Here is a 25,249-nt window from a genome sequence, read left to right as displayed (position 1 = left end):
GAACTTAGGGTGCTTAGGGAACTCCTAAGCCGCTTAAAAGTCCTCTTCCCTTCTCTTAACAGATTTTACCTTAGGAGCTCTCTTAAGAGCTAGGATTCTTTAGGAATAGCCTTTTATCTTTACTAGGATCTACTCTTTACTTTTCGGGGAAATTCTAAGAAAAAATAATGATTCTAAAAATGTTCTTAGAATTTGGCCACTAAGAGCAACTTTGTGCACGAAGCATCTTTAGGAATACAGCCCCTGGTCTTATCGCTGGCATACAAAAAAGTGAGTGTGATGGAAATTGCAGAGAAAAAAAAGTGGATAATATTAATTTACCTAAAGAAAGAAATCATTAAAAACATGGCAGAGCGTGTCGCCAACTTGGCTAAGCAATTAGAGCGTATCACTGCTAGCCTGCAACATACTGAAACAGAATACGTATGACACCAGCCAAGGAAGTTAAAATATTATCTTAACAGCCAACATTTATCCATGAAAATATGGACAGATGCTGATGGTGTGCTTGACGAAGAAGCAGCTGGAAGGAGATATCGTAGCAGTCCACTCTCCAAGGTAAAAGCCGTACATTATTACATTTCTTCATAGAACTACTGTGGCTGTTTGTAGATTTGTCTGTTGTATTGTTTCTATACAGTATTTATTATCTCAAAGTTTGTTTTACTTTTAAAAAAAAGAATGTTACATGTTAATACTGTGCTGTTTTGGGGGGCCAAAGACTAATGGGTGATGTTGATTTAAGATACAAGTGTTTTGAGTTAAAAGCTCCACCACAGAACCAATTAAACCCAATTATGTATGTAGTTATTTCAATGAAAGAGTTGACCTTACCATCTCCAGGCCTAAATTCATAAATGTGTCGCCTCCAGGAATCACACTTTTTAGAGCTTTCAGTCCTCCAGTGATGGCATCCCTGAAGGACAAAAACAAACAGAAAATAAGAATGACCTAAAGCAGGGGTGCATAACGTGTGCAACGCTGCAGCTATTTGTTTTTTGGCCGTTGGCATATAAAAATACAAAAATAAAATTAAAAATAACAGGAAAAATGTCAATAGATTATATGTGAATACTAATAATCCATCCTTTCATTAGGGTCATGGGTGAGCGGGAGCCTATCCCAGCTGACCTTAGGTGAGAAGCGGGCTATACTCTGGACTGGTCAGAGCCGGTGAAAACCTATACACAAACCCCACAAAGCGATCTACTAACTGCAAGGACAACATGATAACCACTCGGCCACAATACTAATAATTAGGGCTGGGCGATATATCGAGTTTGTAAGATATATCGATATATTTTTAAACAAGATATGAATTAAGAAAATATCGTAATATCGATATAATTTATTTCACGTTAAAATGACCAAATGCCGCTTATTTGTTGTATTCCTTGTTCATCACCGCTCCTCACTCCCTCTCATGGGCTACTAAACCCCTCCCCTTCCTCCTTCCAAGACATGCTTGCACGTATAAGAACATCCATGATTGGTTGGTTGATTACTATGATGAGTCACGATTGGTTAGGGACAGGCCAATCAGAGGCAAGATAGGGCGGGTCATCGAACCAGGAAAATAAATCACAAAGTGCCTACCTGCAAATTAATTTTTTTAATCTGAGTTTGATACATTTTGTATTATTTGCACAGCTATGTTATTTATTTTACGTAGAAAGAATATTTTTCTATTTTATTTATGTTATGTAATTCTGTACTACATAAACAGTTTGTTTTCTGTGCTGTTAATACTCATCTTGACTAACTGGGTTAATAAAAGTGCCACTGACTGTTTACAGTACAGTTTTCATTCACTTCAATTTCACTGAATGTTGCTCAAAAATTATTATCTTTATATGTATACTTTCACCGAAAAATAGATCGAGATATATATCGAATATCGAGTTTAAGTAAAAATATATCGAGATATACTTTTTCTTACATATTGCCCAGCCCTACTAATAATGCTAATAATATTAGGCTTTGTAAGCTATCACTATCAGTTCTCTTGTTTTTTTTCATTTGAAACCAACACAAAACCCAGATGATTGTTTTTTGTTTTTTTTTAATAATTTGTTTTTCTAATTATACATATATTAATGAAATCAAATATGAAAACGATAGATAACAAGTGTATAGACTTAATTTTGGAAAATCTATGGGATGTGTCGAGCTTACACAAAGGTAGTGGACTTGGAGAAACATACCGTAATTTCCGGACTATAAGCCGCTACTTTTCCCCCTCGTTCTGGTCCCTGCGGCTTATACAAGGGTGCGGCTTATTTACGGCCTGTTCTTCTCCGACACCGACGAAGAGGATTTCGGTGGTTTTAGTACGCAGGAGGAAGACGATGACACAATGATTAAAGACTGACTTTTCATATACCGGTAGGCTGGTTATTTTGATAACGTACAGGCGAGCACTTTGTATTACTTTGCACCGTTATATTATTTGTACTCTGCACGAATGCTGTTCGCCATGTCAAAGATGTGAAAGTTTGATTGAATGATTGAACGATTTATTGTTAATAAATGGGACGCTTTGCGTTCCCAAACAGTCATCTCTGTCCCGACAATCCCCTCCGTGGTAGCAGGAACTCCTATATACTACGGTAATTACACATCAAAACCCTGCGGCTTATAGTCGGGTGCGGCTTATATATGGAGCAATCTGTATTTTCCCCTATTTAGCTGGTGCGGCTTATAGTCAGGTGCGGCTTATAGTCCGGAAATTACGGTACATCATTACAATTAAATCGTAGTACACAATGGTAATACAGTCACCTTCTGTCTTCTTCTACGTTTGTTTACCGGCAAGCACAAGTCCACATTAAACTACTTCCTGTAAACTGAGAATATAAAATGCAAAAATTATGTTATTTTTTATCTTCATATTGGTTTTAATCAATATACGTAAAATAAGAAATAACTAATATTCTTAATGTTTTTGTTTTACATTTAAAATGCCATCCATCTATCCATTTTCTACCGCTTATTCCCTTCGGGGTCGTGGGGGGCGCTGGAGCCTATCTCAGCTACAATCGGGCGGAAAGCGGGGTACACTCTGGACAAGTCGCCACCTCATCGCAGGCCACATTTAAAATGATTAATGATAAAACAATTTGTCATTATTGTTATCAACAGTATTGTTTCAAATGAAAAAGCAAATTAAATAAATTCACAGATTTATCATACAAAGCTGAGAGGCAGGCTGTGTTTTATTTAAATATAAATATCTTATTGTAGTGGTTTTAGCATGTTTACAAAATTAAAAATATCAAATTGGTCGTCACATCATTTGATATTTCAGTATGTGGAAAAAGTTTGGACACCCTTTACTTAGAGGAGAGCCAAAAAGTAATGGACACATATGTCCATATTGTACCAATAGTTTGACACAGTACATAGTGTCTTGTGTAATTCTGTGGTTACAATAGAAGGGCATAAGAATGTAAGAGTAAGGCTTTTTGATTTAGATATATTTCGAAAAAGCAAACAACTTAGCCTATATTATGGCAGAAAAATTGGATGCAGAGTAAAACGTGCGGTCAAGAGAATGACTTAAACAGAAAAGGGATGTTGTACTCTCCAGGCTCTGAATGTTTCATCTGCTAAAAGCCAGAGGGTTGAAGAAAGTGAAAAAAAAACAGGCCTGTAATTTGGATCTGCCACAAACTTAATGGATTCTTTTTGGATGATGCTACATCCAGGTTTTCATGAAAATTGGCTGAGTGTTTTCAACATAAATATGTGGTAAGCACATGCCATGAAAAACAGAAAGAGGCATAAAAAAAAGCATACAATACAGGTGTGCATGTTTACCTGTTCTCAGTTAACCTCATAATGATGTTTCCACGCGTGGAAAAGACGATGAAGGACATTCTCAGCATGGGGCTGTGAACACATGATTCACATTTATTCACATTAAATCACCACTTTCCACAAATGCGAGGAATATAAAATATTCGGTAGGTAGACATCTTTTTATTTAAGCTATGGAACAACCTAACATGAACCACATTTTGTTGGCTTAAGTGGCTATACAAAATGGACACCTGACTATAAGGCACTGGACCCATGTTCATGACAGTCATTCAGTTATAAAATTAAATGCATATTTAAAGAAATGATTCTACAAAAGGTGATTTAATACAATACTATTATAATGGTGTAGTTATACCTAAATGTATCATTACATTTCCATAATTTTTTAATGGTTTGTTGTTTATTTATTCAGGCACTTGAGCAGGAAGCTATGCTCGGGGTCCTAACTAAGAAGGCTAAGAGGAGGTTGGTAAGTTTACTTTAAAATCATATCTGAGTGATTAAACATGTTTGTAAGCAAGACAATTCGCTATAAGCTATTATTCTACATACAACAATGTTAATATTTGGTTACATGTCCCTTGGCAAGTTTCACTGCAATTAGGCGTTTTTGGTAGCCATCCACAAGCTTCTGGTTGAATTTTTGACCACTCCTCTTGACAAAATTGGTGCAGTTCAGCTAAATGTGTTGGTGTTCTGACATGGACTTGTTTCTTCAGCATTGTCCACACGTTTAAGTCAGGACTTTGGGAAGGCCATTCTAAAACTTTAATTCTAGCCTGATTTAGCCATTCATTTACCACTTTTGACGTGTGTTTGGGGTCATTGTGCTATTGGAACACCCAACTGCGCCCAAGACCCAACCTCCGGGCTGATGATTTTAGGTTGTCCTGAAGAATTTGGAGGTAATCCTCCTTTTTCATTGTCCCATTTACTCTCTGTAAAGCACCAGTTCCATTGGCAGCAAAACAGGCCCAGAGCATAATACTAACACCACCATGCTTGACGGTAGGATGGTGTTCCTGGGATTAAAGGCATCACCTTTTCTCCTCCAAACATATTGCTGGGTATTGTGGCCAAACAGCTACATTTTTGTTTCATCTGATAAGACCTTCCAGAGGAAAGTTCTGTGGTCAGATAACCAGATGTTAACTATAAATGAACAAGTAGATTAATCATTCATTGTCTACCATTTGTCCTTAATAATGTTTACAAAATAATAGAATGATAAATAACACAATATGTTACTGCATACAGTATGTCAGCAGCTAAATTAGGAGCCTTTGTTTGTTTACTTACTACTAAAAGACAAGTATTGTATGTTCACTATTTTATTTAAGGACAAACTTGCAATAAGGCGTGGTGAAGTTGGTAGAGTGGCTGTGCCAGCAATCGGAGTGTTGCTGGTGACTGGGGTTCAATTCCCACCTTCTACCTTCCTAGTCACGTCCGTTGTGTCCTTGGGCAAGACACTTCACCCGCCATCAGTGTGTGAATGTGTGTGTGAATGGGTAAATGTGGAAATACTGTCAAAGCGCTTTGAGTACCTTGAAGGTAGAAAAGCGCTATACAAGTACAACCCATTTATCATTTATCATTTATATGTTTAATGTACCGTAAGACTTTTTGTTAAAATAAAGCCAATAATGAAATTTTTTGTGGTCCCCTTTATTTTAGAAAAGTACCGAACAGTACCAAAATATTTTGGTACCTGTACCAAAATATTGGTATCGGGACCACACTAATGTAAACTTTTGACCACGACTGTATATTCTGTGATAATAAAGTTGATAGTTGCGAGCATATACTATCTGCTTATTTGCTCAGACTCTGCATACACATTATAGTATAAACCCAAAATAGTATAAAATAAGTCATACATTTTTGATGCACTGAAATAATTGTCTCTGTTTAAAAGTTGGAATTTCCACACATTACAATCGTTTTTCCTATGGGTTACATCACTTTTAAACTTCACTGAGCTTGCCAAATAACAATACCTGATAAATTTCTCTGCCAGCTGTTCCACAAAAGAGTAAATCTCTATCCAGTGATGCTTCACACTTCCAGATCTAGAAAAACATGAAAAATAAGAAAAATCAGGAGGGTGTTTGGTTTTTTGATTTTTTCTTATTGAGATAAATAACAATTACAGCGAGCTGTTTATAAAACAGTACTAGGAAACACGCTGATGAAACCTTAACCCGCAATATTTACTTTCAAAGCAGTTTGATGAACAATTGTTAGTGTTATTTGGTATGATACATGAGTGCTAGTAAATGTAAATGATTCATCCGCATGTGAGGACATTTCTCTGGTCACATTCCATTATGTTGCACTGTATTCTGCTTGCAGCTTAGCCAGCTACACACTGCTGGTGCTTCTGTTTACATGACAATCCCCCTAATGAAGCCCAGTCCCAGGGGGCTGCTAATGGGGGCTAATTGCTGCTGGGCCAGAGGGTGGAGGTTAGACAGGGACAGATGCGGCAGCCTCTAGCAGTGAGCATGTAGCAGGCAGCTGGCCTGTGTGTGTCATGCGCATGTGTGTGTATGGTTTTGTTGTTTGTGCGCATGTGTCTGTGAGGGCGAACAGATGGTGATGAACACAGGCAGGCTAACAACAGGTTGAAGGAGTGAAAAGGCTGGGACATGAACAACTGAGTGTTGCACAAGTAGCACTCAGCAGGGGGTGAAGCAATGACATCAAACAGCAGACCCGAACAGAGGGTGGCGTTCTGATGAGGGTAACAGGGTCATAAAAGTGAGGGGAAAGTCAGAGCTGTTAGAATTCATGATGCCTCTCTTGTACCGACCGCCCTGTTAACCAGTCACTTCCTGACCCACTTATCCTTATCCAAAGACCAACATGATAAACAGCCCAGGAGGGGTCTGCTGGGGACGCCAACCTCACAATACCATATAAGGATGTTAAAGTATTCGGAATTAGTTCAAATAAGACGAAGAACAGAGACTTCTACAGTCTTTTTAAACCTTTCAGTTATACAACACAGTTTGACTATTAAAGCAAGTGAACAATCATTACTTTTTATAAACTTCTCCAAAGTGAACCTTTTCAAATACTTTTCATATACTCTTTCAAATGTTCTTGTAATCAGACAATATTTTCGGTATATTTAGATGGAATCTTTACTTGACATGTTTCGACTGTCATCTGCAGTCTTCTTCAGAAGGGTCACCTGACCACTGTGACGTGTTGCCTATCAGCTGTTCTTATAGGCGTGGCCAACCAGGCAGAGCTGTCAAGTCTACCTGATTGGCTACCCCCCTCCCCGCCGCTTGATGGTTAATGGAGGAGGGAGTCCCAGGTATGCGGGAGCATGAATGCTCCCTCATCCCGATTGATGGTTTCCTTGGGCCGCTTCTACGAAATCCCGTGTAAATCATGCGAAAAATCATACATCGGAGAAACAGGGAGGACATTCAACACAAGGAAGAAGGAACATCTTTAATCAGAAAGAATGCAAAAAAGAGACAACTGGAAGGTTTACAAGAAGCCTAAAACAAAAATCCAAACAGGAAATCTTAAAATCGGGCATATCAGATCATTGCAAAATAAATAAAAACATCATGGACTGGGACAACGGCAAAATCATTGGGACAGAAAGTAACAAATTTAAATGATGGATTAGGGAGGCGATCAAACTAAGGAAGCGGCCCAAGGAAACCATCAATCGGGATGAGGGAGCATTCATACTCTCGCATACCTGGGACTCCCTCCTCCATTAACCATCGAGCGGCGGGGGGTAGCCAACCAGGTAGACTTGACTGGTTGGCCACGCCTATAAGAACAGCTGATAGGCAACACGTCGCAGTGGTCAGGTGACCCTTCTGAAGAAGACTGCAGGTGACAGTCGAAACATGTCAAGTAAAGATTCCATCTAAATATACCGAAAATATTGTCTGATTACAAGAAAATTAGAAAGGGATTCATTTGGCCCGTACTGCATGCAAAACTGCAGCATACAGTATCTCACAGAACCCTCGGTTCAGAAAGCATCAACGGAGGAATTCTGTGAAATGTGTTTTACTTTTTCTTAGGATTTAAGAGCGTTTTTGCAAAACAAGGAAAAAGAACATGCATGGACCTTATGTGAAGTAAGTGGACCTGAGTCCCAATATGTTTGCCCACAGTCACGATTTGCATTATCCAGTTTCTTTGTTGTTTTACATTGGTACACTTCTATTAACGCTTCTTTGGGGGAATGTCTAGAAATGAGAAGTGTGAGGCGCATCTGCAAACCTTGCATCATTAAACTTACAACTTGGTTATTTTAGTATTTGTCATTCACATTGGCTTCATTGTACACTGTCAATTAAGAAAGTTAAAATATTACCTAAAAGTTGCTTTTGTTTTTGACCCCGTGTTGGATAATTTATTTTACTATTATTGCCTGCTTTGAACGGCTTTAAATTCTGACCAAATTTGGACTGTCTTATAGACAGTGTTTGACCTTAAAGGTTCTACTGTAATATAATTGTGACACTCAACCCACATTCTCTTTACATGCTCTAATTCCTGTGGAAGGCTCCAGTTCTACATGATTTCCGTCGGATTTCTATCGTTTCAGATGCAAATCGTCACTTCTTCTACTCTCATTCACATACTTTTACATGGGAGCTAGATATTATTTAGCACACCAAGGGCCTGATTTAATAAAGGTTTGTGTGTACTAAAACATTTGCAACCCTGATTGCACACGCAAACTATCTAAATGTGTGCAAAGTGTATTGCGTCTTTTAATATGGAAAATATATGCTGATCCTCAAAACGACCAAAATACTGGGAGGAGAAGATGCAACTATAATTATTTAGTACGCGCAATGTGATTTATCAACACTTACCACTGTTTAGCGAGGACTATTTTGTGTTTTATTTAGCACGTGCAAACTGACAGTTCCACACACGGCTGCACAGTCAGTGCTTGCGCTGCACCGACAGACGGTGGACAGACAAGATTTTTACGTCCTACGTTTGTGTGTCAACATTTTGGACAGTCAGAAAAAAAAAAAATTAGATAAAGCGTCTTTTCAGCAACACATTTTTTTGTTTTATTATGTAATAGAGGACGTAAGGAGCTGATTAAAACAAATTGAATTGATGCGTTTTGGTGTACTTTAGTATTTTTTAATGACGTTCATTTTTTTCCACATAAAATATATATTATTAAGACATTCCTATATGAAAAAAACTTCTTTAAGTACCGGTATGCATTTTTTTGCGTCATGAGCGAGTAACAGCAGCCTCTCTCCAATGAATGTACCTTCAGCTGTTTAAGAAAAATAATATTGTTGTCATTGTAGATGCAATGCAGGACTGCTTCTAAAATGCCCATAAAAAGTTGTACATGCCTCCTGTATGTAAGAAAACACAGCAAAATGCCACCGGTAGGAGCATGATAAAATTAATGTGCAGTAAATAAGAGTGTCTCCATGGTGATGCCCCGTATAGTACACACAAAATCCTCATTTAAATACGGCGGTCTGCACCACTTAACAATTGCACACGCAGTGTTGGTAAATCGCACGCAACACGGCCACTAATAGGACACGCTATTTTATAGATTGCACGCGCTGTTTACCGCATGGCATTTGGATCTTAGTAAACCAGGCCCTAAGCACTTATTAGTCACTTTGTGGGTTAGCAGACAGAGAGGAAATAGTCAGCCCGGTATTCGGTCAGCCGTTGAGTCTTGGAATGCATGCAAGCTGATGGTTCTTTTTTCCTGTTCATTCTGTCTAGGTCCACTCATTCTCTCAACACGCGGGATGTAATAGTCCTCTCCCACTGAGGCGCTGCTGGATGGGTCACCGTGTGGCATTTAAGATGGAATAAGGCCAACACGTTGGTTGAGAAAAAACCGAGCATCAACTTCCTGGAGGCCTGTGGAGACATGCAGAGGTCCAAGCACCAGGAGACCTAGCGATGCGTGACGCACACTCCTCAGGCTCCTCTTAAACTTTTGGAAGCAAAGGGTAAAGAGTGAAGAGCGGCTGACAGATGTTGCCGTGGACACCCCCAAAGAGGGAAATGTCATTCAAAGTGTTGACCCCAACAGCTCCGATGGTGAGTACAAGGGCGACTGAGGGCATGCAACAACAGGCACAAATCACTCGACGCAGTCAGTCACTTTAAAAACATTCATTCATAATCTATGATTACACTAGACAAATGAACGCATAAGATTTAATCATAGCCCTCCTAAGAATTATTTTAACTTCTCTTTGCTTCAAGCATGTTTGAACGTGTGTAATTGTTCTGCCTCCATGTGCACCATAGTGCAGCTGGAGAGAGATATGACAAAAATGTCAGATTTAATGCCTTAGCAGCTACAATGTCTGCACTGTTAGCTGCTCTCACATTCGCGACAAACGACTAGTAAGGTGCAGAAAACACATGCTTACTTAATGGGGAACTGCACTTTTTTGGGGAATTTTGCCTATAATTCACAATCCTTATGTAAGACAAGGACACATGCTTTCTTTTTTTTATGCATTCAAAATAGTACATAAACGCGATCAAAAGTCAGCTTACAATGGAGCCTATGGCTCTATTCTGCCTATAAAGCCCTTGAAAAAACATCCAAACACCTCCATTAAGGTTGTATATACTGTACATGCCGCAAGTATATATGTACGGTAGTAACGGACACATTTATACTAACATTCTATATTTACTTATTTTGCTCATCTTAACATATGCTGCGCATTCATTTAAAAAAACGCATCGCAATGTTTGCCTTTTTCTTCAACAACATCACTGATTACTACTCACTGCAGACTTGATGAGAGTGGACAAACATAATAAAACATCACTTACACATGAATTGATTTACGTGGACCCCGACTTAAACAAGTTGAAAAACTTATTCGGGTGTTACCATTTAGTGGTCAATTGTACGGAATATGTACTGTACTGTACAATCTACTAATAAAAGTTTCAATCAATCAATCAATCAATCAATCAAAGACCCTGCTTTTATAATAGCTACTATGCTACAATAACTTTTTAATTTGATTGTGTCAAAAAGCAATGCAGGTGCTCTTTAAATCGGTTGTATTATGATTGTTTCTACATTTAAAACACTTCCCTGTGGTCTGTAATGGTGGTGCTTTGGTCAAAAATGTGCATACATTAAGTTTTACAGACCATCTACAAGCCACTTTCTGACCGTCTCTTCAGGATACGCCGTTCTGTCGGCGGTCCTACTTAGGTGCCTCCACTTTGACTGCGTCTTCTACCCTTCAGCCAAGTTGTAGTTTTTAGCGCTTCCATATGGAGTCTACTGACAGATATAAGTTTGAACTATTTGTATTAGAAATGGCAACAGCGGAGGCTGCATGTGCATGTGCGAGGTGGTGTGCTCCACAACAAGAGGATAGAGAAAAAGAAGGAATTTACTAACTACAACGACCGATTACAATGGCGGATTTTCGCAAAGCTCTTTGGGTAAAACTTAACCATGTATGGAGATATCCGCTGACGTCACAAATGAGAAAATGTCACAATTTGGGCAAATTTCAAATGGCTTGTTTGGAGGAAGTATGAATGGAGACAAGATTGTTTTCAAAATATCTACGCCATGCCTCCATGGTTTGATTTCAAATTTTCTGGACTTATGCAGATCCCAAATACACAAAAACAGGTACCAATAGGTAAGAAAAGTTGGTTTTGCATAATAGGTCCCCTTTAAAGTATTTTATAACTTTGCATGTATGACCTACGCATGGACTTTAAACTGTTGATTGTGTGTCTATAAATAAAGACTGAAATTAAAAAGGAAAACAATATACCGTATTTCCTTGAATAGCCGCCGGGGCGCTAATTAATTTAAAACCTCTTCTCACTCCTGCGTTTACCAAAAGCATGCGGGATTGGCAAGCATGCGCTAATTATTTTAAAACCTCTTCTCACTCCGGCGCTTACCTTATCATGAAAATCACATTTAATTAAAAAAACGTTATTATGGTCTTACCTTTAGGTATAAATGAGTCCATGCACAGCTCCTATAAAAGTGTGGAGGATGCATATATGTTTAAGAGTTCTTTCTTTTTACATAGCCATGTTTAGAGTAGCTAGCACTTTTCCTTTGTATATTCTACCAGTCTCACTTTGTCTTCAGATTGTCTGTTTAGTGTCTTAACCCTTGGAATGTGAAATACAACACCCACTCTTTCCTTATCAGTGTTGCGAGGGGGAGAGATGGGGGTTTTCTTTGTGTGCAAAGGAGATGGCTTTTCCGTTTGAATGTCAGATCAACTAGAGTAGCCGATATGAATGGATTCGTTAAGATGATCTCCTAAAGCTTTAGTAAAACTTGAAAATATTCCAATTCTGTCTTGATGGTCCTTCTTACTCAGCATACCGTATTTCCTTGAATAGCCGCCGGGGCGCTAATTAATTTAAAACCTCTTCTCACTCCTGCGTTTACCAAAAGCATGCGGGATTGGCAAGCATGCGCTAATTATTTTAAAACCTCTTCTCACTCCGGCGCTTACCTTATCATGAAAATCACATTTAATTAAAAAAACGTTATTATGGTCTTACCTTTAGGTATAAATGAGTCCATGCACAGCTCCTATAACAGTCTTCCTTATCTTTCTTCAGTTTTAAAAGTCTCTCTGTCTCGATGGAGATCTTCCTTTAAGTATTACCTCCTGCTTCGATTGAAAGTCCAGTTTAGAAAACTGTTTTATTTTAGATATGTAATCCTCCATGGTAAAAGTGCAAGCAAACAATGGCTGCTCACTCTTGTTGCATGTTGTCTTCTTCTGCAGCACCGTTCTTCTGCAGTATAACAGTCGCAAGAAGGATCACTAGCGCCCTCTACCACCAGGAGGCGGAAGTCATTTAATGACTCATATTTGACCCGGCGGAAGTGCCAAGCATGCGCTAATTATTTTGCGAAACGAGTTTGACCCGGCTGTAATTCTAGGCAGGCGAATACTATATTCCATGCGGCAATTCAAGGAAATACGGTATATATAATTACATTTATTTTTTAAGGAGCTTTGCAGGAGTCTTCAGTCTTCTTAAACAACCTCGCGCCAACATATCTCTCCGACCTCCTTCAGCCTTACTACCCCACCCGATCCCTAAAATCAGCCGATCAGCTGCTACTGGCGGTCCCTGACACAAGGCTGAAGCTTAGAGGTGACAGAGCTTTCGCCGCTGCTGCTCCCAAGCTCTGGAACGACCTACCTCTGAGTGTTAGACAAGCCTCCTCTCTTCCTGTTTTTAAATCTCTCTTAAAAACATACTTTTATTCCATGGCTTTTAACACTGAGTGATATCCATCCTGCAATGGCGCCCCATAATACACCTGCTGTGAACCTGTTTTTATGTTTTATTTATTTATTTTTTATCGTGTTCTGTTTGTGTTGTGTTGTGTTTGCTCGGTTCTCGTATTATCTTTTAACCTGCCCATTGTACAGCACTTTGGCTACTCCTGTGGTAAATTTTAAATGTGCTTTATAAATAAAGTTGATTTGATTTGATTTGATTCTGGGTCAGCTGTCAAGTGTATCACTGGTTTGGCTGTATCATTTTTTCTCTGGACAGCTCGCAATGACCTTCTGCTTCTGGGAGAACAAATCCAGTGTGTGCGGACTGCTTTCCTTTTGCATTTTTGCGTCCATTATTGACAGTTTAGCTTGCCTGCACATACACACTGCATTTGGCTGTGAAACTCAAATGAAGGAAATGTATGGCGGAAACTGTTTGCTCGCTTTCAGTTTGATGTGTGCACAAAACACTTAAAGCCTGGTCTACTCAGATCCAAAAACCGCACACTCAACAGCGTGGGCAAACTATGCGTTTTGTGTACAATTAGTATTGTATTTGATCTATTAAGACTGTGAGTACAATTGATAATTGGTGCAGACCGCTCTATTTAAATGAGGTTTTTGCGTCTACTGTGCGGCTTTCACCACAGAGACACTCATTTACTGCACATCCGTGTTATCATGCTCCTACAGTACCTGTGGTGTCTTGCTATGTTTTGAAACATGCAGCGGACGGTTATGTACCATTTTTTCTTCGTATTTTAGATGCAGTCCTGCAGTGCATCTACAACGAAACCCACTTATTTAGCGTGCTGAAGGTGCGCTCTTGGAAGATGCCAAACTGTGAACATGCCCTGGAATGTTCTAGATGCAAGTAAATGCATATTGCAATACGTTTTTTTGTTTGAAAGGAGATATGTTATTGTATCTTCTATATGAAAAAAACAAACGTCATTAAAAAAACATCAGCAGATACCAAAACGCATCTAATAATTCTCTTAAGTCATCCATCCGCTAAAAAAAATATAAAATTATTTTCTTGAATTGACGATATATCGTAATGATAGTCGTCGTCACGTCGTGTCATTGCTGGTTTACGAGCAGAGGAGCATGTTCGGCAGCGCACAATCACGGAGTACTTACAAGCAGACACAGTGTGTAGACAAAAAAGGGAGAACGGACACATTTTGGCTTAAAAACTAACGATAAAGGTGAAGTTATAACACTGAAACGCCCTCAGGAAGAGGTGCTTTAAGACATGGCTAGCTAGCTAGCGGCTAAAGTCCATCCGCTGTCGGCAGTGTTTTAGCTACTTCTAAATCACTAATCCTCGCCTCCATGGCGACAAATAAAGTACGTTTCTTACAAGTATCATCCCTGCAGGACGGGGAATAGCTAAACATGCTTCACTACACACCGTCGCTCACTGGCGTCACAATGTAAACAAACGCCATTGGTGGATCTACACCCGACATCCACTGTAATGATACCAGGTACAGGAGCGATTCTACTATGATTATTTTGATATTTTTGGCATCACAACATCTTCTTTCGTTTTTTTAAAATTTACATTATGTTTATAAACTCAGGAAATATGTAACTACTTGGTATCGGATTAATACCTAAATTTGTGATATCATCGGAAAAAATAATGTAAAGTATCCAAACAACAGAAGAATAAGTGATTATTAAATTTTAACATAAGTGTAGACAGAACATGTTAAAAGAGAAAGTAAGCAGATATTAACAGTAAATGAACAAGTAGATTAATAATTCATTTTCTACCACTTGTCCTTAATAATTTCGACAAAACAATAGAATGGAAAATGACACAATATGTTACTGCATACGTCAGCTGACTAAATTAAGAGCCTTTGTTTGCTTACTTACTACTAAAAGACAAGCTGTCTTGTATGTTCACTATTTTATTTAAGGATAAACTTGCAATAAGAAACATATGTTTAATGTACCCCATACTTGCCAACCTTGAGACTTCCGAATTCCGGAGATGGGGAGGTGGGCGGAGTTGGTGGTAGCGGGCAGTGTATATTGTAGCGTCCTGGAAAAGTTAGTGCTGCAAGGGATTCTGGGTATTTGTTCTGTTGTGTTTATGTTGTGTTACGGTGCGGATGTTCTCCAGAAATGTGTTTGTCATTCTTGTTTGGTGTGGGTTCACAGTGTGGTGCATATTTGTAACAGTGTTAAAGTTGTTTATACGGTCATCCTCAGTGTGACCTGTATGGCTGTTGATCAAGTATGCCTTGCAATCACTGTGTTGAAGCTGCATATATTATGGGACAAGGCCGGCACGCTGTTTGTACAGAGGAAAAGCGGACGTGACGACAGGTTGTGGAGGACGCTAAAGGCAGTGCCTTTAAGGCACGGCCCCAATATTGTTGTCCGGGTGGAAATCGGGAGAAATTCGGGAGAATGTTTGCTCCGGGAGATTTTTAGGAGGGGCACTGAAATTCGGGAATCTCCCGGGAAAATCGGGAGGGTTGGCAAGTATGATGTACCCTAAGATTTTTTGTTAAAATAAAGCCAATAATGCCATTTTTTGTTGGCCCCTTTATTTGGAAAAGTACCGAAAAGTATCGAAATAATTTTAGTACCGGTACCAGTACCAAAATAATGTTATCGGGACAACACTAGTAGGGGCAAATTTTTATGATATTGCTTTTTGATCTTTTTAGATCTTGGATCTCATTCAGTGGTTCTTAACCTGGGTTCGATCGAACCCTAGTGGTTCGGTGAGTCTGGCTCAGGGGTTAGGCGGAGGTCAAGACACACCCGACTCATCGTGTAAATAAAAACTTCTCCCTATCAGCATATTACGGATACGGCAACAGCAGAAGTCACACTGATTTGTAGGTGTGTAATTTGTTGTGAGTTTATGCACTGTGTTGTTTTTGTTGTTTGAACAAGGTGATGTTCATGCACGGTTCATTTTGTGCACCAGTAAAAAAACATGGTAACACTTTAGTATGGGGAACATATTCACCATTAATTAGTTGCTTATTAACATGCAAATTAGTAACATATTGGCTCTTAACTATTCATTATTAAGTACTTATTAATGCCTTATTCGGTATGACCTTATTATAACCCTAACCCTCTAACCCTGGTCCTAACCCTCTAACCCAGGGGTGGGCAATTCATTTTTACCGGGGGCCGCATGAGCAACCCGAGCACTGCCGGAGGGCCACATCGACAATATTTCAATTAAATTTTGCTCAATATTATTTTTGATACATACCGTAAGATAATTAATAATAATAATAATAATAATAATTAATAATAATAATAATACTTTTATTTAACCTAACTTAACTTTATACCAAAAGCACTGCTTTGGAAATCATTTGTACCCCTTTCAGCGATCACATTTAGTTCCCCTTAAACATCCTCATGTTCTACAATGAAATGTAAGCATAGGATGAAGTGTGCATTCCTGTAACTTTCTCTAGTAACAGCATTCCATGATTAATATAAATAAATTAACATTAATAATAAATGACAGTAAATTAAGCACACGTATGACTGAGGAGTCATAGTGTAACTTTGTGTGGTGTTTGAGTTGTCCGACTTTTTGTGTGGCCATAAACGCACCAGTGGTTTAGTGGTATGCGTGTTGGTGACAGATGACAAGTTGGTTTTGGCCTGGTTTGTACGGCAGAAAATGACTAGTTTTTCGAGGTAGAAGTGTTTTACTCATGTTTTTGGTGTGGTTATGGCCGAATATAAACAGTTTTGCTCAATAAAGTGATCGATATAATTCCTGACCTCGAAGCATCTCGATAGACGTTACAATAATTGAACGGTGTTCAATTGAACGTGTTGACGAACACCGTTAAGGCCGCTTGTTGTCACTGTCACTCAAAGTTGCACAGCAAAATTACACGGAATAAATGTGTTTATTTTGTTTATAATTCAGATGGGATTTGATTTGGTGCGCGGCATATATTTGCTGTGCGCAGAGGACGCTTGAGCAGTGCGCAATTGCGCAGGCGCGCACCTTAGAGGGAACGTTGCTTGGCAGTCCATGTCTTGTTGAAAACACGCCATTCATATCAACTTTTCTCTTTTTAGCGTCTCGGGTGTAAACCGTACATCACTTGTCGCTGTGCACCTTCACTCACAGGTTACACACGGACATACGCCCATAAATAACACTTTTCAAAATAAAAGCAGCACAGTTGTATTGCGCGCACGACATAGATGTTTTTTCAACTTTATTTTGTAATTTGTGATTGTCGCTGTTCACATTCACTCGCGATCACGCACGCGCATTCGTCCACACGGAAGTAATCCAAATAACGCTTTTCAAAACAAAAGCAGCACCGTTGTATTTCACACTCGACATAGATACTTTTTAAAATTTATTTTGTAATTTATTATTGGCCTCACGCGGGCCGGACAGGGAAGTACAAAGGGCCGGATGTGGCCCGCGGGCGGCAGAATGCCCAGGTCTGATCTAATGAATGCATAGGTGCGCCTTATAATCCGGTGCGCCTTTATATATGAACAAAGTTTTGAAATATGCCATTCATTGAAGGTGCGCTTTATAATCCGGTGCGCCTTATAGTGCGGAAAATACGGTAACTTAATTTTAGTTCTTTTTGGATCTTGGATCTCATTAAAAAGTTAATGTGGTCAACTCTACATGCCCCTAAAGCTGACCAACACGCCGGATTGTAGTCAGCTGGAGGCGTGTCTTAATGAAATTAAACAATGGATGTCCGCTAACTTTTTGCAACTCAACGCTAAGAAAACGGAAATGCTGATTATCGGTCCTGCTCAACACAGACATGTATTTAATAATACCACTTTAACATTTGACAACCAAACAATTACACAAGCCAACTCGGTAAAGAATCTGGGTATTATTTTCGACCCAACACATTAAGAGTGTTACTAAAACGGCCTTCTTTCATCTCCGTAATATCGCTAAAATTCGTTCCATTTTGTCCACTAGCGACGCTGAGATCATTATTCATGCGTTCGTTACGTCTCGTCTCGATTACTGTAACGTATTATTGTCGGGTCTCCCTATGTCTAGCATTAAAAGATTACAGTTGGTACAAAATGCGGCTGCTAGACTTTTGACAAGAACAAGAAAGTTTGATCATATTACGCCTATACTGGCTCACCTGCACTGGCTTCCTGTGCACTTAAGATGCGACTTTAAGGTTTTACTACTTACGTATAAAATACTACAAGGTCTAGCTCCAGCCTATCTTGCTGACTGTATTGTACCATATGTCCCGGCAAGAAATGTGCGTTCAAAGAACTCCGGCTTATTAGTGATTCCCAGAGCCCAAAAAAAGTCTGCGGGCTGTAGAGCATTTTCTGTTCGGGCTCCAGTACTCTGGAATGCCCTCCCGGTAAAAGTTAGAGACGCTACCTCAGTAGAAGCATTTAAGTCCCATCTTAAAACTCATTTGTATACTCTAGCCCAGACCTGGGCATTATACGGCCCGCGGGCCGCATCCGGCCCTTTGCGCATCCCTGTCCGGCCCGCGTGAGGCCAATCATAAATTACAAAATAAATTTCAAAAAGTATCTATGTCGAGTGTGCAATACAACGGTGCTGCTTTTGTTTTGAAAAGCGTTATTTGTATTACTTCCGTGTGGACGTATGCGCGTGTGCGATTGTGAGTGAATTGAACGGCGCAATTACAAATTACAAAATAAAGTTTAAAAAACATCTATGTCGTGCGCGCAATACAACTGTGCTGCTTTTATTTTGAAATGTGTTATTTATGCCGTATGTCCGGGGGGAACCTGTGAGTGAAGGTGCATAGAGACAAGTGATGAGACGCTAAAAAAAGAAAAGTTGATGAGGAATGGCGTGTTTCCAACAAGACATGGACTGCCAAGTATTTCTTTACATAAATTAATGGTAAAGCCGTGTGCTTAATGTGTGGTACACAGGTTGCTGTGTTTAAATATCATTTTAATCGCCACTACACGAAGAAACACGAGGGAAAATACCGGAATGTGTCTGATTAAGCGCGCGCAAGGAAGGCTGATGCGTTGATGGTAAAACTGCAAACCCAACAAGGACTTTGTGCCATATTTCACACCCCCAGAGATGCAGCCGTCAGGACAAGTTTCGTCATTTCTCATAAAAGCGCCAGAAAAAGTAAGGCGTTTTCTGACGGAGAGTTTATTAAGGAGTGCTTATTGGACTTTGTTGCGCTGATAATGCCCGGAGACATGGACTGTTTTTTGCTAACTTTGGATGAGAGCTCTGATGCAGTCAATTAAAGAGACAACCACAGGTAATGACTTGTTCACAGAGGTAAATGCGTGTTGGGACAAGCTGGCAGGTGTGACAATCCAATCCACTTTATTTATATAGCACATTTAAACAACAAAATGTTTCCAAAGTGCTGCACAACAATATTACAAACAATATTCAAATATTATCCTTAGCTCCACCAATGACTGAATAAAAAGAAAAAACAATTACATATAAAACCAATATAAAAAACAATATAGAATAAATATGATTAAAAACTATTTTTAACAACAGATAGTTGTCCAAATCTGATGGGGAAAAATGTTGGATAATGCAGGATAAAGTGACCTTAAAAAGCAATCTGCTTTTGTATAAAGTTAAGTTAGGTTAAATGAAATTATTATTATTATTATTAATTATTATCATCATTATTATTTATCTTATGGTATATCAAAAATAATATTGAGCAAAATTTAATTGAAATATTGTCGTGTGGCCCTCCAGCAGTGCTCGGGTTGCTTATGCGGCCCCCGGTGAAAATTAATTGCCCACCCCTGCTCTAGCCTTTAAATAGACCCCCTTTTTAGACCAATTGATCTGCTGTTTTCCGGGTTATTCCGGTTCCGGTGACCATGGATGAGATGCTGGTTGTCCAGAGTTGGGACCCGGGGTGGACCGCTCGCCTGTGCATCGGTTGGGGACGTCTCTGCGCTACTGACCTGTCTCCGCTCGAGATGGTCTCCTGCTGGCCCCACTATGGACTGGACTCTCACTGTTATGTGGATCCACTAGGGCAGGGGTCGGCAACCCAAAATGTTGAAAGAGCCATATTGGACCAAAAATACAAAAACAAATCTGTCTGGAGCCGCAAAAAATTAAAAGCCATATTACATGTGTCATGAGATATAAATGTAATTAAGAGGACTTAAAGGAAACTAAATGACCTCAAATATAGCTACAAATGAGGCATAATGATGCAATATGTACACATCGCTAGCCTAAATAGCATGTTAGCATCGATTAGCTTGCAGTCATGCAGTGACCAAATATGTCTGATTAGCACTCCACACAAGTCAATAACATCAACAAAACTCACCTTTGTGCATTCATGCACAACGTTAAAAGTTTGGTGGACAAAATGAGACAGAAAAAGTGGCATAAAACACGTCCTAGAAAGTCGGAGAAAGTTATATCAATCAATACATGTAAACAAACTATACGGTGAGTTCAAGGACCGCCAAAATAAGTAGGACAAAACGGCGCTCGCCAAATACTCGAATCAGTGAAGCATGTTTAATATAAACAGTGTGCTTTATAACAATTAGGGAGGTTTGTGTCATGTTTGTCCTCCTACAGAAACCATACTAAAACAAAAAAATAGATTTTTTTCCCCTCATCTTTTTCCATTCTTCATACATTTTTGAAAAATCTCCAGAGAGCCACTAGGGCGGCGCTAAAGAGCCGCATGCGGCTCTAGAGCCGCGGGTTGCCGACCCCCGCACTAGGGACTGTACTTAGAGGGGGGGTTACCCACATATGCGGTCCCCTCCAAGGTTTCTCATAGTCATTCACATCGACGTCCCTTGTGTGGGCTCTGTGCCGAGGATGTCGTTGTGGCTTGTGCAGCCCTTTGAGACTTTTGTGACTTAGGGCTATATAAATAAACATTGATTGATTGATTGATTGATTTCTCCTCAGAGACCGACGTTCATATAATGCATTCCCAGTTGCCATGTTTAAGAAAAGAACAAATGGGTGATGGAAGCAGTTATGGATGGAGAAGGTAGGAGAGCGGAAGACCACACAGTAGAACCTCTAGCTGGGCTGCAGCTGTTGTGTCCGCAGGCAGGCAGGCGTCATCAGCCTGAAACTCTATCCTGCCTGGCCCAACCCACATCCCCTAGCTCTGTTCGCCTCGCTGCTACGAACCGGAACAAAAGACAGAAGGAAAAAAAACGACCCAATTCTTTCCCAAAGACAAAAAACATCAACATCTGTGTACAAGTGCACGACACTTTAACCAATTAGCTAAGATTACCAGGGGAAATATTTCAACTTTGCCTTATTGTTTGGGATTTTTCATGGTGGAAGAACAAACGAGGGGGGTTTCCAGTTGGACCCGAAGTGGGACCTGGTTCCCGAAAGAATAGAGACCAGAACCAGACACGTTTATAAAACGGGCTGTGTTGCACGGCAAAGCGCAGCCATGAGAAAGTAACAAAGCCATAAATAATAGAAGACACTCACTTGTCCAGGACAAAATAGAGGTCGAAGGCGCCCTGACAGGACCTCTCCTCCTCCACCACCTCCTCCTGCTGTTGTTGCACCGACACACGGAGGAAGAAAACTCCCAGCAGAGCCACCAAAGCGAGGAGCGTGTCAACGCGCCGCCTCGCCATCTTTTTTTGTTTAGCTCTCCCAACAACAGCGCCTTATCTTCACATTGTCCCTAAAAAAAAAAAAAATCCGCTAACGCATCGACGACGTGCTCATGTCCGCTTAGTTCTTGGGACTCGGGGGCCGGTCGAGTTGCTCCACGCAGGAGTTGAGTGGAAGCCGGCCTCCTAACTCTTCCCTCTTTGGGGCTGGGGTGGGAAAATAACACGAGGCTGGGCAGGATGGAGGAGAGGAGCGACACCCGAGGAGAAACTCCAAACTCCACTCTGAAAGACACAGCAACTCTTCATCTTATGCCATTTAGGCGAGAATATCTGCAAGGGACTGCAGTAACAATACAATATAATAATACAATAATAAGAACAATTTCCCTTGTGGGTCAATAAAGTTTGTCTAAGTCCAAATTGAAAGAGTAAATGAAACCAAATTTCTAGGTATAATGACTGATGATCAATTTAACTGGAAATCTCATGTAAAAAAAAATATACAACATAAAGTAGCAATTTGTTCGATAATGGCTTTTTTTTTTTTTTTTTACCGATATCCGATATTGTCCAACTCTTAATTACCGATACCGATATCAACCGATACCGATATACACTACCGTTCAAAAGTTTGGGGTCACCCAAACAATTTTGTGGAATAGCCTTCATTTCTAAGAACAAAAATAGACTGTCGAGTTTCAGATGAAAGTTCTCTTTTTCTGGCCATTTTGAGCGTTTAATTGACCCCACAAATGTGATGCTCCAGAAACTCAATCTGCTCAAAGGAAGGTCAGTTTTGTAGCTTCTGTAACGAGCTAAACTGTTTTCAGATGTGTGAACATGATTGCACAAGGGTTTTCTAATCATCAATTAGCCTTCTGAGCCAATGAGCAAACACATTGTACTGGTTGATCTGCCGTTTCTTTTCTTTTCTTTTCTACTCTGCTCCCAACCCGGGGTGGACCGCTAGCCTGTGCATCGGATGGGGACATCTCTACGCTGCTGACCCGTCTCCGCTCGGGATGGTTCCTGCTGGCCCCACTATGGACTGGACTTTCGCTGATGTGTTGGACTTTCACAATATTATGTCAGACCCACTCGACATCCATTGCTTTCGGTCTCCCCTAGAGAGGGGGGGGGGGGTTACCCACATATGCGGTCCTCTCCAAGGTTTCTCATAGTCATTCACATTGACGTCCCACTGGGGTGAGTTTTCCTTGCCCGTATGTGGACTCTGTACCGAGGATGTCGTTGTGGCTTGTACAGCCCTTTGAGACACTTGTGATTTAGGGCTATATAAATAAACATTTATTGATTGATTGATTGATTAGAACACTGGAGTGACTGGAAATGGGCCTCTATACACCTATGTAGATATTGCACCAAAAACCAGACATTTGCAGCTAGAATAGTCATTTACCACATTAGCAATGTATAGAGTGTATTTCTTTAAAGTTAAGACTAGTTTAAAGTTATCTTCATTGAAAAGTACAGTGCTTTTCCTTCAAAAATAAGGACATTTCAATGTGACCCCAAACTTTTGAAAGGTAGTGTATACAGTCGTGGAATTAACACATTTGTATGCCTAATTTTGTTGTGATGCCCCGCTGGATGCATTAAACAATGTAACAACGTTTTCCAAAATGAATCAACTCAAGTTATGGAAAAAAAATGCCAACATGGCACTGCCATATTTATTATTGAAGTCACAAAGTGCATTATTTTTTTTTAACATGCCTCAAAACAATAACAGTGCAATACTTTCTCATAACATGGTCACTACTGCCTAGTTTCTCTTGTTATATTCTTATTTTACTGTTATATTTTTATTCTCATTGTTGCTTTTTATTTTTATTCTTATTGTAATATTTTTCTATTCTGTTTCCATTTATACCCCCATTATTTACTTTTTAAATTCGATTTCAATTCTGTACACTGCTGCTGAAATTTTAATTTTCCTGAGGGAACTCTCCTGAAGAAATCAATAAAGTACTATCTATCTATCTATCTATCTATCTATCTATCTATCTATCTATCCAAACAGCAGCTTGGAATTTGGGACATGCTCTCCCTGAGAGAGACTATGAGAGGTTGAGGTGGGGGGGTTATATTGTAGCGTCCCAGACGAGTTAGTACTACAAGGGATTCTGGGTATTTGTTCTGTTGTGTTTATGTTGTGTTACGGTGCGGATGTTCTCCCGAAATGTGTTTTGTCATTCTTGTTTGGTGTGGGTTCACAGTGTGGCGCATATTTGTAACAGTGTTAAAGTTGTTTATACGGTCACCCTCAGTGTGACCTGTATGGCTGTTGAACAAGTATGTCTTGCATCAATTCGTAATGAGTAAAGCTGGTAGATATTATGTGACTGGGATGGCACGCAAAGGCAGTGCCTCTAAGGTTTATTGGCGCTCTGTACTTCTCCCTACGTCCGTGTACACAGCGGCGTTTAAAAACGTCATACATTTTACTATTAAAAACCGATACCGATAATTTCCGATATTACATTTTAAAGCATTTATCGGCCGATAATATCGGCAGCCCGATATTATCGGACATCCCGAGCCGTGGGAGATGATCTAATTTCACCTATTTGGGTTAAAAATATTTTTAGCAAGTAATAATAGTCTGCAAATGATGTGTTGTTGTTGTTGAGTGTCGGTGCTGTCTAGAGCTTGGCAGAGTAACCGTGTAATACTCCTCCATATCAGTAGGCAGCCGGTAGCTAATTGCTTTGTAGATGTCGGAAACAGCGGGAGGCAACGTGCAGGTAAAAAGGTGTCTAATGCTTAAACCAAAAATAAACAAAAGGTGAGTGCCCCTAAGAAAAGACATTGAACCTTAGGGAAGGCTATGCAGAACGAAACTAAAACTGAACTGGCTACAAAGTAAACAGAAACAGAATGCTGGACGACAGCAAAGACTTACTGTGGAGCAAAGATGGCGTCCACAAAGTACATCCGAACATGACATGACAATCAACAATGTCCCCACAAAGAAGGATATAAACAACTGAAGTATTCTTGATTGCTGAAACAAAGTAGATGCGGGAAATATCGTTTAAAGGAAGACGTGAAACTGCTACAGGAAAATACCAAAAAAAGAGAAAAAGCCACCAAAATAGGAGTGCAAGACAATAACTAAAACATTACACACAGGAAAACAGCAAAAAACTTAAAATAAGTTACGCCGTGATGTGACAGGTCGTGACAGTACACCTTCTTTGAGACAAGAGCTATATTGATGCATGGTTGGTTATGGTTTAAAGTCATATCCATCAATTGCGACAACGACTTTTTACTGTCAACTGAGTTTCGTTTTTTAAGGATTTCTGCTGGTGGTGTGCCTCCAGATTTTTTCAACACAAATAATGTGCCTTGGCTCAAAAAAGGTTGAAAAACACTGATCTAATGCTTAAACCAAAAATAAACAAAAGGCGAGTGCCCCTAAAAAAGGCATTGAAGTTTAGGGATGGCTATGGAAAACGAAACTAAAATTG

The 25,249-nt window shown here is 39.8% G+C and overlaps 1 protein-coding gene and 1 long non-coding RNA gene across 2 annotated transcripts in view; one reads left to right on the top strand and one right to left on the bottom strand.

The window, feature by feature from the left end:
* antxr1d (ANTXR cell adhesion molecule 1d) overlaps nt 1–22,033 on the bottom strand; it is a 68,657-nt gene extending 46,624 nt beyond the window's left edge. Inside the window, exons 1-4 of the mRNA XM_062058110.1 lie at nt 21,619–22,033; nt 5,823–5,894; nt 3,820–3,891; nt 835–916 (exon numbers count right to left, since the gene is read on the bottom strand). Of these exons, the coding sequence (XP_061914094.1) occupies nt 835–916; nt 3,820–3,891; nt 5,823–5,894; nt 21,619–21,770 (378 nt within the window). The 5' untranslated portion in view covers nt 21,771–22,033. The remainder of the gene's footprint in view (nt 1–834; nt 917–3,819; nt 3,892–5,822; nt 5,895–21,618) is intronic.
* On the top strand, nt 535–22,804 carry LOC133657148 (uncharacterized). The gene is made up of 3 exons (XR_009827234.1): nt 535–558; nt 4,235–4,287; nt 22,723–22,804. It is a non-coding gene; the product is annotated as an uncharacterized LOC133657148 (long non-coding RNA).
* The last annotated feature ends 2,445 nt before the right edge of the window (nt 22,805–25,249 follow it).

Source organism: Entelurus aequoreus, linkage group LG09 (assembly GCF_033978785.1).
Source record: "Entelurus aequoreus isolate RoL-2023_Sb linkage group LG09, RoL_Eaeq_v1.1, whole genome shotgun sequence".
NCBI lineage: Eukaryota > Metazoa > Chordata > Actinopteri > Syngnathiformes > Syngnathidae > Entelurus > Entelurus aequoreus.
Note: the sequence above shows the minus strand (reverse complement) of the source record. Positions and strands in the feature narration are given on the sequence as shown.